The following is a 15,303-nucleotide window of genomic DNA, read 5'->3' as shown; positions in this document are numbered from 1 at the left end:
CTGTCCAACTTATCTTTATTATTGAACCTCTTGCCGTATAAATTACATCTAAATATCCTCGTTTCATCGTGGACGCCGTTGATGTGTTGAGTTCTATGGCACATTCTGTCGAAGCGTTTGCCGCAGAATTGACAAGAGAATTTCATTTGTGGAAGAGTCACTTGTTGATCGTTTTCGGCCTCATTTAGCGGAAGTACACGCACTTGAATTGGGATTGTCGAGCTTGGCTGATGCTGCCAGATGATTGATGTTTAAAATCAGGTACAGAAATTCATTAATATTATAAAATGCATGTTTTGAAGTAAATCTTTGGTGCGTTTTTTGAATTGTTCAAAATGCCAACTTTTCATAGTTACAGGTAATTTATTATAGAACTTTGGAGCATAATACATAGTGGAGGTGCATGACTTATTTAGACGAATATTTGGTAGACATATTTGGTTCTTATGGCGAGTATCATAGATGTGAATGCTGCAGTGGATTTTGTATGTGGTTTCGTTTAATTTGGCATATCATAAACAGTTGAATATGTAAATTGAAGACAGCGTTAAAATCAATAAATGCTTGTTTAGCATCTGCCCTATAATGTAATCCTACTAGTATTCTTAATGTCCTTCCCTAAAGAGAAAACAGTTGGTCTGCATGACTTGAGTGACCCCAGACAAGAATGCCAAACGCAATATTGAAGTGTATAATCGAGAAATATGCAAGCAATTATACCTTCAGATCTATATTGCATTTAAGTTGATGTACTTGTTGCAGTGAGAACTATGGTTATTGCTGCAGAAGTTGCTCATCGTAAGTTATAACAACCGGATGCTCCTGTTTGGCCATTTGTTGCTGATGATGAAAAGCCATTCTTGGCTGGTGGTCTTGATAAAGCGCTATTTGTGGCATATGAGACATTCGTGGTTGATTCTCTTGTTGAAAAGGCATTCGTGCCAACTGCTCTTGTTGAAGAACCATATGTGGCCATTGCTCTTGTTGAAACAGCACCTAGTCTTGTTGATGAAGTGTGTATGGCATCTGCTCCCATTGAAGATATATTCTTGGCTGTTCCTGCTCTTGAAGGGTCATTCTTGGATGTTCCTGTTCTTGAAGAGCCATTTTTGGCTGTTCCAGTTCTTGTTGAAATAGGATACTTGCGAACTTCTGTCGACGTTGATCATATAATTGAGACTCATCTTCATGAGAACTGCACGTTTGGGGCTCATCTTGAGGAGAATTGTATGATTGAGCCCCCTCTTGAGGAGAAATATATGATTGAGACTCCGCCTGAAGAGGACAAAATGAATGGTGATCCAGCTGTAAACATTGCTGGTTGGAAGGTTTTGATTTTAATCCCAGAGCAGCCTGTTGCCTTAAAACTGCCTGTGGGTTTATAAGTGCTTGTTGGTATTTAATTGCTTATTGGTCTATCGCAGTTTGTTGGTTTGTGGCAGTTTGTTAATTTATAACAGCTTGTTGATTTATAACAGCTTGTTTATTTACGGCAGCTTGAAGGTCTGTAGCAGCCTGTTTTCCTAATGCTACTAGTTGTCCTAAATCAACTTTCACACAAACCAGTGTGTATGACCTACATTCTCCAGGAACCCTGATTGCGGCAAAATTGCTACCCTGTGAAAGATGATCTCTCTCACTGCGATGAGGACTCCACCGCCCCCATTCTGGGGTGCCCTTAATCTTAAATACGTAATACAGCCCTGGAGAGTCACTTGTTGGTTTTGCCTAGCCTATCAGCAGTAATTTGGGTGTTCTTTTGCTAGTGTTTCAAGCTCGTTTATGCGGCCATTTAGTCCTAAGGGCAAGCATTTTACTATTGTTCGATATTTTGTTGCTGAAGGGCCGTCGAATTTGTGGTCATTCTTGCGATTTGTTATTTGTCACTTTAGACTTATTAGGGTTTCTCGGGGATATTGGGCAGTGGGTATGAATGGAATTCCTTCTCTTTGTCTCTCAGTAATCCTGTTATACCTCTGAAGTCTTTCTCTTTTCTTCTTATTTCTACTGAGTTTCAACTGCCTTTCTTATTTTTGTGCTCTGAATTTTCAGCTGTTTTGTCAGACTCTTGCGTTTGTCTTCTTTCTCGATGGTCGGCTCGTCATTTTTTGTTTGAATTTTGGCCTCATTTGTGCCGTTCTGGGTGTTCCATTTGTTATCCAAGTTGAGTATACAGTACCCATTCGTTCCTGCTCCTGTCGTTTTCGTAGAACAACAAGTTATTATATACCAACAAGCTGCTATAGACCAACAATCTGCTATAAACCAACAAGCTGCTATGGACCTTCAAGCTGCTATAAATCAACAATCTGCTATAGATCAACAAGCTGCTATAGTCCAACAAGCTGTGCTAGATCACCAAGCTGCTGTAGACCGACAAAATATTATAAACCAACAACCAGTTATAAATTAACAAGTAGCTGGAGAGCAACAAGCTGCTTTGGAATTAAAATCAAAGCTTTCCAAGCAACAATGTTTCCAACGGGAACAACATTTATATAGTCCTCTTCAGGCGGAGTCTCAATCATATATTTCTCCTCAAGAGGAGTCTCGATCATATAATTCTCCTCAAGATGAGTCCCAAACATACAGTTCTCATCAAGATGAGTCTCAATTATATAACCAACTCCGACAGGAGTTGGCAAGTATCCTATTTGAACAATAACAGGAACAGCCAAGAATGGCTCTTCCAAAACAGGAACAGCTAAGAATGACCCTTCAAGAGCAGGAACAGCCAAGAATGTGTTATCAACGGGAGTAGACGCCATATACACTACATTAACAAGACCAGTTGTTGTTTCAACAAAAGCAACGGCGACATACGACTTACGACTCTTCAGCAGGAGCAGTTGGCAGGAATGCATTTTCAACAAGCGCATCAGCCACGAATGACATGTTACGAAGCACACCACCAAAATCTTTTTGACATTTGAGATATTCAAAGACATGCATGCATTTATAGCATCGACAATATTCCCCAAATCCTCCATTATTTGCGCATGGTATTTTCCCTACATTTCGAGCATTTTCCGAAGGTATTTCCGCGTCTCCACCACAACTGACTCCAGCACGTCTGGGGCTGACCTGGACTCCGGGGTGTCTTGCGTGAGCCAACCTCTTCCGCTGCTGAAGGCCAACAAAAGTTCCGAACATTTTAGAGTTTAAGGAAACGGCTAACTTAAGCACACTGTCGCTGTCCGATATCGTGCCGGACATCACCACGGACACTGACCAACTTCGTGAACAGACAAAGGTTTGTTTTTTAGGCCACATAACTAATCAATCTGGATATTTTTTCAAACCTGGTGACCAAAACATAGGTCCGTCTCAACAGTCAGTGACATCTAAAAACTATCTAACTTTAATTTTATAGAATTATAAGGTTTGCTCTATTGTTGTCTACATTAAAGGCCTCATCCCCACTAATTTGTTGGATGAAACGGTTGCGAAAAGAGTCTATGCACGGTGAAAATCCCGACGGACACTATGACTGTCGTTTCCCAATTTGAGTATTTAATGGGTTAAGAGGAAGGACGTTCAAGAAATTAGGGTCGATCCATTCTAAAATACGTTTCCTAATTTTCGTATATTATTGATCAGTCTGTTTCGATTACTGGAGCCATTCAATCGATTTGAATACGGTGAGGCTGTTTTCAAATTATCAAGAGTTTTCCAAAATCCTAAACCTTAACCTACGTGTTCGAAAAAACACTTAAACTATTAGAAGTAATCACATCATAAGAGTTCTTAGAGCAGCCTCGCCGCATCTTATAGTTTTCATTCGTTCTTTGAGTAACGCAAACAACTCTGTTACTTTTAACACACTTTTCTATTTATGACCAAAAATCATAATTATTTGATTATAAATAAAATTTGCAAAGAAGCCCAATAATTAAATCCACGTTCAAAGATTAAATATATACGTCTACAGTAAATATGTATTTAATCTTAGTCTCGATATTATTTTTGACACCTTGCACAACAACATGTAACGTGTTTAACAATTCGGACTCCAGCTTCTTTGCGTCACGATCCAGCGTAATTACTCGCTGAAGGACGTACTTGCTGGTGAATGCGATCTTAGTTTGCACCCCTCAAGATGCTTGGCCAAGTGATCTTTCCTGACGAAATCTTTGTGACAGAAATCGAACCTCGAAGTAATTGATGATTGTGAACCGAAATAATGTGCTTGTTCTAGTCGTACTTCACCGTGTCCGACTTGGAGCACAAATTACATTGATGCGGCTTGACGCTGTTGGGCGTCATAACATGACTGTCCAACTTATCTTGTTTATTGAAACTCTTGCCGCACAAATTACACCTAAATATCGTCGTTTCATCGTGGACGCCGTTGATGTGCTGAGTTCTATGGCACATTCTGTCGAAGCGTTTGCCGCAGAATTGACAAGAGAATAATTTCATTTGTGGAGGAGTCACTTGTTGATCGTTTTCGGTCTCATCTAGCGGAAGTACGCGCACTTGAATTGGGATTGTCGAGTTTGGCTGATACTGGATATTTATAGATTTATAGATTGGATATTATAAGAGATGAATTATAGATGGTAAATCTTGTGCGTTTATTGAATTGTTCAAAATGCCGACTTCACAGTTACAGATAATTTATTATAGAACTTTGGAGCATAATACATAGTGGAGGGGCATGACTTGTTTAGACGAATATTTGGTAGACGTATTTGGTTCTTATGGCGAGTATCATAGATGTGAATGCTACGGTTGATTTTGTATGTGGTTTTGTTTAATTTAGCATATAATAAACATTTGAATATGTAAACTGAAGGCAGCGATAAAATTTTAAGATCAATAAATGCTTGTTTAGCATCTGCCCTATAATGTAATCCTGCTAGTATTCTTAATGCCCTTCCCTGAAGAGAAAACAGTCGGTCTGCATGACTTGAGTGACCCCAGACAAGTATGTCAAACGCAATATTGAAGTATATAAACGAGAAATATGCAAGCAATTGTACCTTCAGATCTACATTGCATTTAAGTTGATGTACTTGTTGCAGTCAGAAATGTGGTTATTGCTGCAACAGTTGCACATCGTAAGTTATAACTACTGGTTGCTCCTGTTTGACCCATTGTTGCTGATGATGAAAAGCCATTCTTGGCGGTTGTTCTTGATGAAGCGTTATTTGTGACATATGAGACATTCGTGCCTGATGCTCTTGTTGAAAATGCATTCGTGCCAACTCCTCCTGCTGAAGAGCCATATGTGGCCGTTGCTCTTGTTGAAACAGCACCTAGTCTTGTTGACGAAGTGTATATGGTATCTGCTCCCATTGAAGATACATTCTTGGCTGTTCCTGCTCTTGAAGGGTCATTCTTGGATGTTCCTTTTCTTGAAGATCCATTTTTGGCTGTTCCTGTTCCTGTTGAAATAGGATACTTGCCAACTTCTGTCGACGTTGGTCATATAATTGAGAGTCATATTAATGAGAACTGTACGTTTCGGGCTCATCTTGAGGAGAATTATATGATTGAGCCCCCTCTTGAGGAGAAATATATGATTGAAACTCCGCCTGAAGAGGACAAAATGAATGGTGATCCAGCTGTAAACATTGCTGGTTGGAAGGTTTTGATTTTAATCCCAGAGCAGCCTGTTGCCTTAAAACTGCCTGTGGGTTTATAAGTGCTTGTTGGTATTTAATTGCTTATTGGTATATCGCAGTTTGTTGGTTTGTGGCAGCTTGTTGATTTATAACAGCTTGTTTATTTACGGCAGCTTGAAGGTCTGTAGCAGCCTGTTTTCCTAATGCTACTAGTTGTCCTAAATCAACTTTCACCCAAACCAGTGTGTATGACCTACAGTCTCCAGGAACCCTGATTGCGGCAAAATTGCTACTCTGTGAAAGATGATCTCTCTCACTGCGATGAGGACTCCACCGCACCCATTCTGGGCTGCCCTTAATCTTAAATACGTAATACAGCCCTGGAGAGTCACTTGTTGGTTTTGCCTAGCCTACCAGCAGTAATTTGGGTGTTCTTTTGCTAGTGTTTCAAGCTCGTTTATGCGGCCATTTAGTCCGTTAGCACTTTACACTAAGGGCAAGCATTTTACTATTGTTCGATATTTTGTTGCTGAAGGGCCGTCGAATTTGTGGTCGTTCTTGCGATTTGTTATTTGTCACTTTAGACTTATTAGGGTTTCTCGGGGATATTGGGCAGTGGGTATGAATGGAATTCCTTCTCTTTGTCTCTCAGTAATCCTATTATACCTCTGAAGTCTTTCTCTTTTCTTCTTATTTCTACTGAGTTTCAACTGCCTTTCTTATTTTTGTGCTCTGAATTTTCAGCTGTTTTGTCAGACTCTTGCGTTTGTCTTCTTTCTCGATGGTCGGCTCGTCATTTTTTGTTTGAATTTTGGTCTCATTTGTGGCGTTCTGGGTATTCCATTTGTTATCCAAGTTGAGTATACAGTACCCATTCGTTCCTGCTGCTGTCGTTTCCGTAGAACAACAAATTATTATATACCAACAAGCTGCTATAGACCAACAATCTGCTATAGACCAACAATCTGCTATAAACCAACAAGCTCCTATGGACCTTCAAGCTGCTATAAATCAACAACCTGCTATAGATAAACAAGCTGCTATAGACCAACAAGCTGTTCTAGATCACCAAGCTGCTGTAGACCGACAAACTATTATAAACCAACAACCAGTTATAAATTAACAAGTAGCTGGAGAGCAACAAGCTGCTTTGGAATTAAAATCAAAGCTTTCCAAGCAACAATGTTTCCAACGGGAACAACATTTATATAGTCCTCTTCAGGCGGAGTCTCAGTCATATATTTCTCCTCAAGAGGAGTCTCAATCATATATTTCTCGTCAAGATGAGTCCGAAACATACAGTTCTTATCAAGATGAGTCTCAGTTATATAACCAACTCCGACAGGAGTTGGCAAGTATCCTATTTGAACAATAACAGGAACAGCCAAGAATGGCTCTTCCAGAACAGGAACAGCCAAGAATGACCCTTCAAGAGCAGGAACAGCTAAAAATGTGTTTTCAACGGGACCAGACGCCATATACACTACATCAACAAGACCAGTTGTTGTTTAAACAAAAGCAACGGTCCCATACGGCTCTTCAGTAGAAGCAGTTGGCACGAATCCATTTTCAACAAGAGCATCAGCCACGAATGTCATGTTACGAAGCACACCAGCGCCAAGTCGCATCAATGCAATCTGTGCTCCAAGTTGGACTCGGTAAAGTACGACTTGAACAAGCACATTATTTCGGTTCACAGTCATCAATTACTTTGAGGTTCGATTTCTGTCACAAAGAGTTCGTCAGGAAAGATCACTTGGTCAAGCATGTTGAAGGGTGCAAACTAAGGTGGCATTCAGCATCAGGTACGTCCTTCAGGGAGTAATTACGATAGATCGTGACGCAAAGAAGCCGGAGTCCGTATTGTTAGGTACAATATATATTGTATTGCAAGGTGTCAAAAACAATATCAAAGAAAAGATTAAATATATATTTTTTGTAGACGTATATTTTTAATCTTTAATCGTGGATTTAAATATAGAGCTTTTGATGATGGTGTTTGTTTCTCGAAGAACGATTGAAAACCATCAGATGCTTCGATGCTTCTCTAGGAACTCTTGCGATGTGCTACTTCCAATAGTTTCAAGTTACCGAGGTTACAGTAAAGTCACTTTATAATTATTTGAAAAATAGAAAAGAGCGAGTTTCGTGTGTTGATAAAACATTGTTTTTAATGGGTAAAAACATCGTAGAAGCCCAGCAATGGCTTGAAATACAATACCCGGACTCCTCTCCATCTAAACCAACGATTTGTCGGTGGTATGCTGAGTTTAAACGTGGTCGTACGGACACAAAAGATGCGGAACGTTCGGGTAGGCCATTGGAGACCGTTACACCGGAAAATATGAGTGAAGTGTTAAAAATCGTAATGAATAATCGCAAAGTGAAGGTCCGTGAGATTGCAGAAATGACACAGATATCATCTGGAAGCGTATTTACAATCCTTCATGAAAAAGTGAGCATGGATACATCATTTCACTCCGGAGTCGAATCGGCAATCATTTGAGTGGTGCATGGCTGGCGAAAACCACCCTCAAAGTGTCCAAAAACGCAGCAGTCTGCTGGCAAAGTCATGGCGTCTGTTTTTGGGATACGCATGACGTAATTTTCATTAACTACCTGGAAAAAGGTAAATCGATCTACAGTGATTATTATATTGACTTGTTGGTACGTTTGAAGGAGGTGATCGCAGCAAAAAGACCGCACATGAAGAAGAAAAAAATCCTTTTTCACCAAGACAATGCATCATGCCACAAGTCCATGAAAACCATGGCAAAATTGAACGAATTGGGCTTTGATTTGCCTCAATAAAAAAGAAAATAGTTACTATTTATTTATATAAATTCAAAACTTTACGGATATTAAATTTTCCCAATTAAATATCAAGAAGCTTCCCAGGTATTTTAGGGCAAGCTAAGACAAAAATAAAATCCTTTTGACATTTGGGATATTCAAAGATATGCATTTATTTATAGCATCGACAATATTCCCCAAATCCTCCATTATCTGTGCATGGTGTTTTTCCTACTTTTCGAGCATTTTCCGAAGGTATTTCCGCGTCTCCACTACAACTGACTCCAGCACGTCTGGGGCTGACATGGGCTCCGGGGTGTCTTGCGTGAGCAACCTCTTCTGCTGTTGAAGGCAAACAAAAGTTCCGAACATTCTAGAGTCTAAGGAAATGGCCAACTTAAGGACACTGTCGCTGTCCAATATCGTGCCGGACATCACCACGGACACTCTGACCATCTGTTACTTTTAACACACTTTTCTATTTATGACCAAAGATCATCATAATTATTTGATTATAAATAAAATTTGCAAAAAAGCCCAGTAATTAAATCGACGATCAAAGAAATACAGAAAATATATATTTAATCTTTGTCTCGATATTATTTTTGACACCTCGCACAACAACATGTAATGTGTTTAACAATTCGGACTCCAGCTTCTTTGCGTCACGATCCAGTGTAATTACTCGCTGAAGGACGCACTTGCTGGTGAATGCGATCTTAGTTTGCACCCCTCAAGATGCTTGGCCAAGTGATCCTTCCTGACGAAGACTTTGAGTCAGAAATCGCACCCCGAAGTAAAATGGTAATTGTTAAACGAAATAATTTACTTGTTCAAGTCGTTCTTCACCGTGTCCGACTTGGAGCACAAATTACATTGATGCGGCTTGACGCCGTTGGGCGTCATAACATGACTGTCCAACTTATCTTGATTATTGAAACTCTTGCCGCACAAAATACACCTAAATGTCCTCGTTTCATCGTGGACGCCGTTGATGTGCTGAGTTCTATGGCACATTCTGTCGAAGCGTTTGCCGCAGAATTGACAAGAGAATAATTTCATTTGTGGAGGAGTCACTTGTTGATCGTTTTCCGTCTCATCTAGCGGAAGTACGCACACATGAATTGGGATTGTCGAGCTTGGCTGAAACTGCCAGTACGTCAATTGTTGAGTATAATAGGTAGATAGATAGACAGATTTATTGATGTTAAAATCAGGTACAATTTTTTCACAAGTCAAAGAAAAGAAAAAGATAACTGATTGGATATTATAAGAGATGAATTATAGATGGTAAATCTTGTGCGTTTTTTGAATTGTTCAAAATGCCGACCTCACAGTTACAGATAATTTATTATAGAACTTTGGAGCATAATACGTAGTGGAGGTGCATGACTTATTTAGACGAATATTTGGTAGACATATTTGGTTCTTATGGCGAGTATCATAGATGTGAATGTTACGGTTGATTTTGTATGTGGTTTCGTTTAATTTGGCATATAATAAACATTCGAGTATGTAAATTGAAGGCAGTGTTAAAATTTTAAGATCGATAAATGCTTGTTTAGCATCTGCCCTATAATGTAATCCTGCTAGTATTCTTAATGCCCTTCCCTGAAGAGAAAACTGTCGGTCTGCATGACTTGAGTGACCCCAGACAAGTATGCCAAACGCATTATTGGAGTATATAAACGAGAAATATGCAAGCAATTGTACCCTCAGATATACATTGCAGTTTAGTGGATGTACTTGTTGCAGTGAAAACTGTCCTTATTGCTGCAAAAGTTGCTCATCGTAAGTTATAACTACCGGATGCTCCTGTTTGGCCAATTGTTGCTGATGATGAAAAGCCATTCTTGGCTGGTGGTCTTGATGAAGCGCTGTTTGTGGCATATGAGACATTCGTGATTGATGCTCTTGTTGAAATTGTCTTCGTGCCAACTGCTCCTGCTGAAGAGCCATATGTGGCCGTTGGTCTTGTTGAAACAGCACCTAGTCTTGTTGATGAAGTGTATATGGTATCTGCTCCCATTGAAGATACATTCTTGGCTGCTCCTGCTCTTGAAGGGTCATTCTTGGATGTTCTTTTTCTTGAAGATCCATTTTTGGCTGTTCCTGTTGACATAGGATACTTACCAACTTCTGTCGACGTTGGTCATATAATTGAGACTCATCTTAATGAGAACTGTACGTTTCGGGCTCATCTTGAGGAGAATTATATGATTGAGGCCTCTATTGAGGAGAAATATATGATTGAGACTCCGCCTGAAGAGGACAAAATGAATGGTGATCCAGCTGTAAACATTGCTGGTTTGAAGGTTTTGATTTTAATCCCAGAGCAGCTTGTTGCCTTAACATTGCCTGTGGATTTATAAGTGCTTGTTGGTATATAACTGCTTATTGGTCTATAGCAGTTTGTGGGTTTGTGGTAGCTTCTTAATTTATAGCAGCTTGTTGATTTATAACAGCTTGTTTATTTACGGCAGCTTGAAGGTCTGTAGCAGCCTGTTTTCCTAATGCTACTAGTTGTCCTAAATCAACTCTCACCCAAACCAGTGTGTATGACCTACCGTCCCCAGGAACCCTGATTGCGGCAAAATTGCTGCCCTGTGAAAGATGATCTCTCTCACTGCATGAGGACTCCACCGCTCCCATTCTGGGCTGCCCTTAATCTTAAATACCTGCAATAGCCCTGGAGAGTCGCTTATTGGTTTTGCCTAGCTTACAAGTAGTAATCTGGGTGTTCTGCTGTTCGGTGTGTTTTAAGCTCGTTTATGCGGCCATTTAGTCCGTTAGCACTTTACACTAAGGGCAAGCATTTTACTATTGTTCGATATTTTGTTGCTGAAGGGCCTTCGAATTTGTGGTCGTTCATGCGTTTTGTTATTTGTCACTTTAGACTTATGAGGGGATATTGGGCAGTGGGTATGAATGGAATTCCTCCTCATTGTCTCTCAGGAATCCTGTTATACCTTTGAAGTCTTCCTCTTTTCTTCTTATTTCTACTGAGATTCTACTGCCTTTCTTATTTTTGTGCTCTGAATTTTCAGCTGTTTTGTCAGACTCTTGCGTTTGTCTTCTTTCTCGATGGTCGGCTCGTCATTTTTTGTTTGAATTTTGGCCTCATTTGTGCCGTTCTGGGTATTCCATTTGTTATCCAAGTTGAGTATACAGTACCCATTCGTTCCTGCTCCTGTCGTTTCCGTAGAACAACAAGTTATTATATACCAACAAGCTGCTGTAGACCAACAATCTGCTATAAACCAACAAGCTGCTATGGACCTTCAAGCTGCTATAAATCAACAACCTGCTATAGATCAACAAGCTGCTATAGTCCAACAAGCTGTTCTAGATCACCAAGCTGCTGTAGACCGACAAAATATTATAAACCAACAACCAGTTATAAATTAACAAGTAGCTGGAGAGCAACAAGCTGCTTTGGAATTAAAATCAAAGCTTTCCAAGCAACAATGTTTCCAACGGGAACAACATTTATATAGTCCTCTTCAGGCGGAGTCTCAATCATATATTTCTCCTCAAGAGGAGTCTCAATCATATAATTCTCCTCAAGATGAGTCCCAAACATACAGTTCTCATCAAGATGAGTCTCAATTATATAACCAACTCCGACAGGAGTTGGCAAGTATCCTATTTGAACAATAACAGGAACAGCCAAGAATGGCTCTTCCAGAACAGGAACAGCCAAGAATGACCCTTCAAGAGCAGGAACAGCCAAGAATGTGTTCTCAACGGAAGCAGACGCCATATACACTACATCAACAAGACCAGTTGTTGTTTCAACAAAAACAACGACCACATACGGCTCTTTAGCAGGAGCAGTTGGTACGAATGCATTTCCAACAAGAGCATCAGCCACGAATGTCTCATATGCCACATACAGCGCTTCATCAATAACACTAGCCAAGAATGGCCTTATATCATCAGCAACAAATGGCTGAACATCAGCGTCCGGTACTAATAACTTGCGATGAGGAACTTCTGCTACAACATCCACAGTTGTCACAGCAACAAGTACATACTCAACAACAATTGACGTCCTGACAGCATCAGTCAATTCGGACAGTCTCAATTCAAGTGCACGTACTTCCGCTAGATGAGACCGAAAACGGTAAACAAGTGACTGTTCAACAAAAGAAATTCTCTTGTCATCTCTGAGGCAAACATTTCGACAAAATGTGCCTTAGAACATGGCACATCTTCGCCGTCCACGATGAAACGAGGATATTTAAATGTAATTTGTGCGCAAGGGGTTCAACAGTCAAGATAAGTTGGACATTCATTTTATGAAGCACACCAGCGTCAAGCTGTATCAATGCAATCTGTGCTCCAAGTTGGACACGGTGAAGTACAACTTGAATAAGTACATTATTTCGGTTCACAATCACCAATTTACTTCGAGATGCGATTTCTGTCACAAAGTGTTCGTCAGGAAAGATGGTTAAGCATCTTGAGGGGTGCAAACTAGGACCGCATTCCGCATCAGGTACGTCCTTCAGGGAGTAATGACGATAGATCATGACGCAAAGAAGCTGGAGTCCGTATTGTTATGTACAATACATATTGTTTTGCAAGGTGACAAAAACAATATCAAGGCAAAGATTAAATATATATTTTATGTAGACGTATATTTTTAATCTTTAATCGTGGATTTAAATATAGAGCTTCTGATGATGGTGTGTTTATAAACTTAAACATCATCACGCTTTGATTGTAAATATGATTACAATTGAATTATTATTATATTGCTCTTTTGTCAGAAGAAATATGTTGAAAGAATTTGTACTCAATTGTTTATGTGAAACTTGTGAATTTTGAATATTTTTACTTTTTAATTGTATTTATTATGTATTTTTATTGACTTAATAAAATTAATTATATGCTCTTACATGTTTGTTTTATTCATAATTGTCTCTATTAAAGATATTGAAAAGGTGTATTTTACTTCAATGTGAGTATTTTTTAATACACTTTTTGTTGAATTTTAAAGAAGTAAAACTTCTAAACTAGATTTTTATTTTTTACTTATAAAAATTTAAAATTTTACAAATATTTAATTCAAATTTTCTTCAAATAAATATTAAAAATATTATTATTAGATAAAACTTTAAAGACAATAATAATAATAATATATTTTAACAAAAAAAAAAAACATATTTTTAATATTAATTTGTAACTTTACATACCAATAGAAAAGCGTTTGGTCCAACTGTAATTTGAGAGAGACATCAAGGACGACAGAGACAGTAAGTGTGCAGGTTTGCAGTATTTTTTGAATTACAAATTGAAGGGTAAGTAAATAAATATTAATATTTGTGAATATATTTGTAAAATAAAAATTTAGAATGAAGGAATGAAGAAAATATTTTCTAAAGAAATATTAAATTTAAGTATTTAAGCTCAAATGGATAAACAAATAAATTAAAGTAAATATTATAAATATAATTATTATTAAAAAATAAGAAACAACAAAAAATTATTTACTACATTTTTACTAAAAAACACATTTTTCAATATAAGATTAAAACTTTATACATATATAGATTCTATATTTTAATTAAAGATAAAATGTAATTTTCAATAAAAATAAAAATTTTTACAGTGATTTTAAAATAAATGAATGATGAATAAATAAATAATTGTAAATATTAAAAATATAATTATTACATTAAAATTAAAAAACAATAAAAAAGAATATATTTATTATTTGTTAACATAAGAAAACATATTTTTTAATATAAATTTAAAACTTTACATATATTAACTTTTCTCAAATACGTTTTGAGACACAAATTGGAGAATAAATAAATTAATAACAATATTTATAAACATATTTGTAAAATAAAAATTTAGAAAAATGAAAAATGTTTTTTATATTTTATTTAAAGAAAAAATATTTAATTCAAATAACTATTAATTTTTAAGCCCAAATGGATGAATAAGAAAATAAATGTGAATATTAAAAATACCATTATTAAATAAAATTTAGAAAGAAAGAATGAGGGAAATATTTTCTATTAAAATATAAAATTTTAAAGAGATATTAAATTCAAGACTTTCTTCAAATAAATATTAGTTTTTAAACTCAACTGGATAAACAAATATATTAAAGTAAATATTATAAATATTATTATATTAATATAATATTATAAATATAATATATAATTATTTATTTATTTTAAAATAAATGTTAGTTACGCATAAATGGATAAATAAATAAATAAATGTAAATATTAAAAATATAATTATTAAATAAAAATTAAAAAACAATAAAAAAGCCAATAGTTATTATTTATTAACATAAAAAAACATATTTTTCAATACAAATTTAAAACTATTGATATTAAATTTTTCCAAATAATACACAAATTGAATAATAAACAAATAAATATTAATATTTATAAATATATTTGAAAGAATCTAGAAAGAAGGAAAGAAGAAAATATTTATTATATTTTAATTAAAAAAAATAGAAATTTTTTAAAAAATTTAAAATTTTGTAAATATTTAATTCAAGATTTTGAAATTTCTTCAAATAAATATTAATTTTTAAGCACAAATGGATGAATAATAAATAAATGTAAATATTGAAAATATAATTATTAAATAAAAAATAAAAAAGAAATTATTTACTATATTTTAACATAAGAAAATATGTTTTCCAATATAAATTCAAAAGATTGCACATATATTAACTTTTCTCAAATAATTTTTAAAACACAAATTGGAGAATAGAAAAAAGGAAAGAAAAGGAAAAAATATATTTTAATTAAAGATAAAGTGGACGTTTTTTTATATAAAAAAAAGAAAAAAATATTTTCTAAACAAATATAAAATTTTACAGAGATATTAAATTCAAGATTTTAAAATTTCTTCAAATAAATATTAGTTTTTAAGCTCAAATGGATAAACAAATAAATTAACA

The 15,303-nt window shown here is 36.3% G+C and overlaps 1 protein-coding gene across 1 annotated transcript; it reads right to left on the bottom strand.

The window, feature by feature from the left end:
• Nucleotides 1-1,843: 1,843 nt before the first annotated feature.
• Nucleotides 1,844-12,898, bottom strand: LOC126265992 (uncharacterized). The gene is made up of 3 exons (XM_049969108.1): nt 12,775-12,898; nt 11,643-12,560; nt 1,844-2,284 (listed from the first exon to the last, which is right to left on the bottom strand). The coding sequence occupies exons 1-2, from the start codon at nt 12,896-12,898 to the stop codon at nt 11,761-11,763; spliced, it is 924 nt and encodes a 307-aa protein (XP_049825065.1). The 3' UTR covers nt 1,844-2,284; nt 11,643-11,760.
• Nucleotides 12,899-15,303: the final 2,405 nt, after the last annotated feature.

Source organism: Aethina tumida, chromosome 6, assembly GCF_024364675.1.
Source record: "Aethina tumida isolate Nest 87 chromosome 6, icAetTumi1.1, whole genome shotgun sequence".
NCBI lineage: Eukaryota > Metazoa > Arthropoda > Insecta > Coleoptera > Nitidulidae > Aethina > Aethina tumida.
This window is presented reverse-complemented; position numbering and strand designations above follow the sequence as displayed.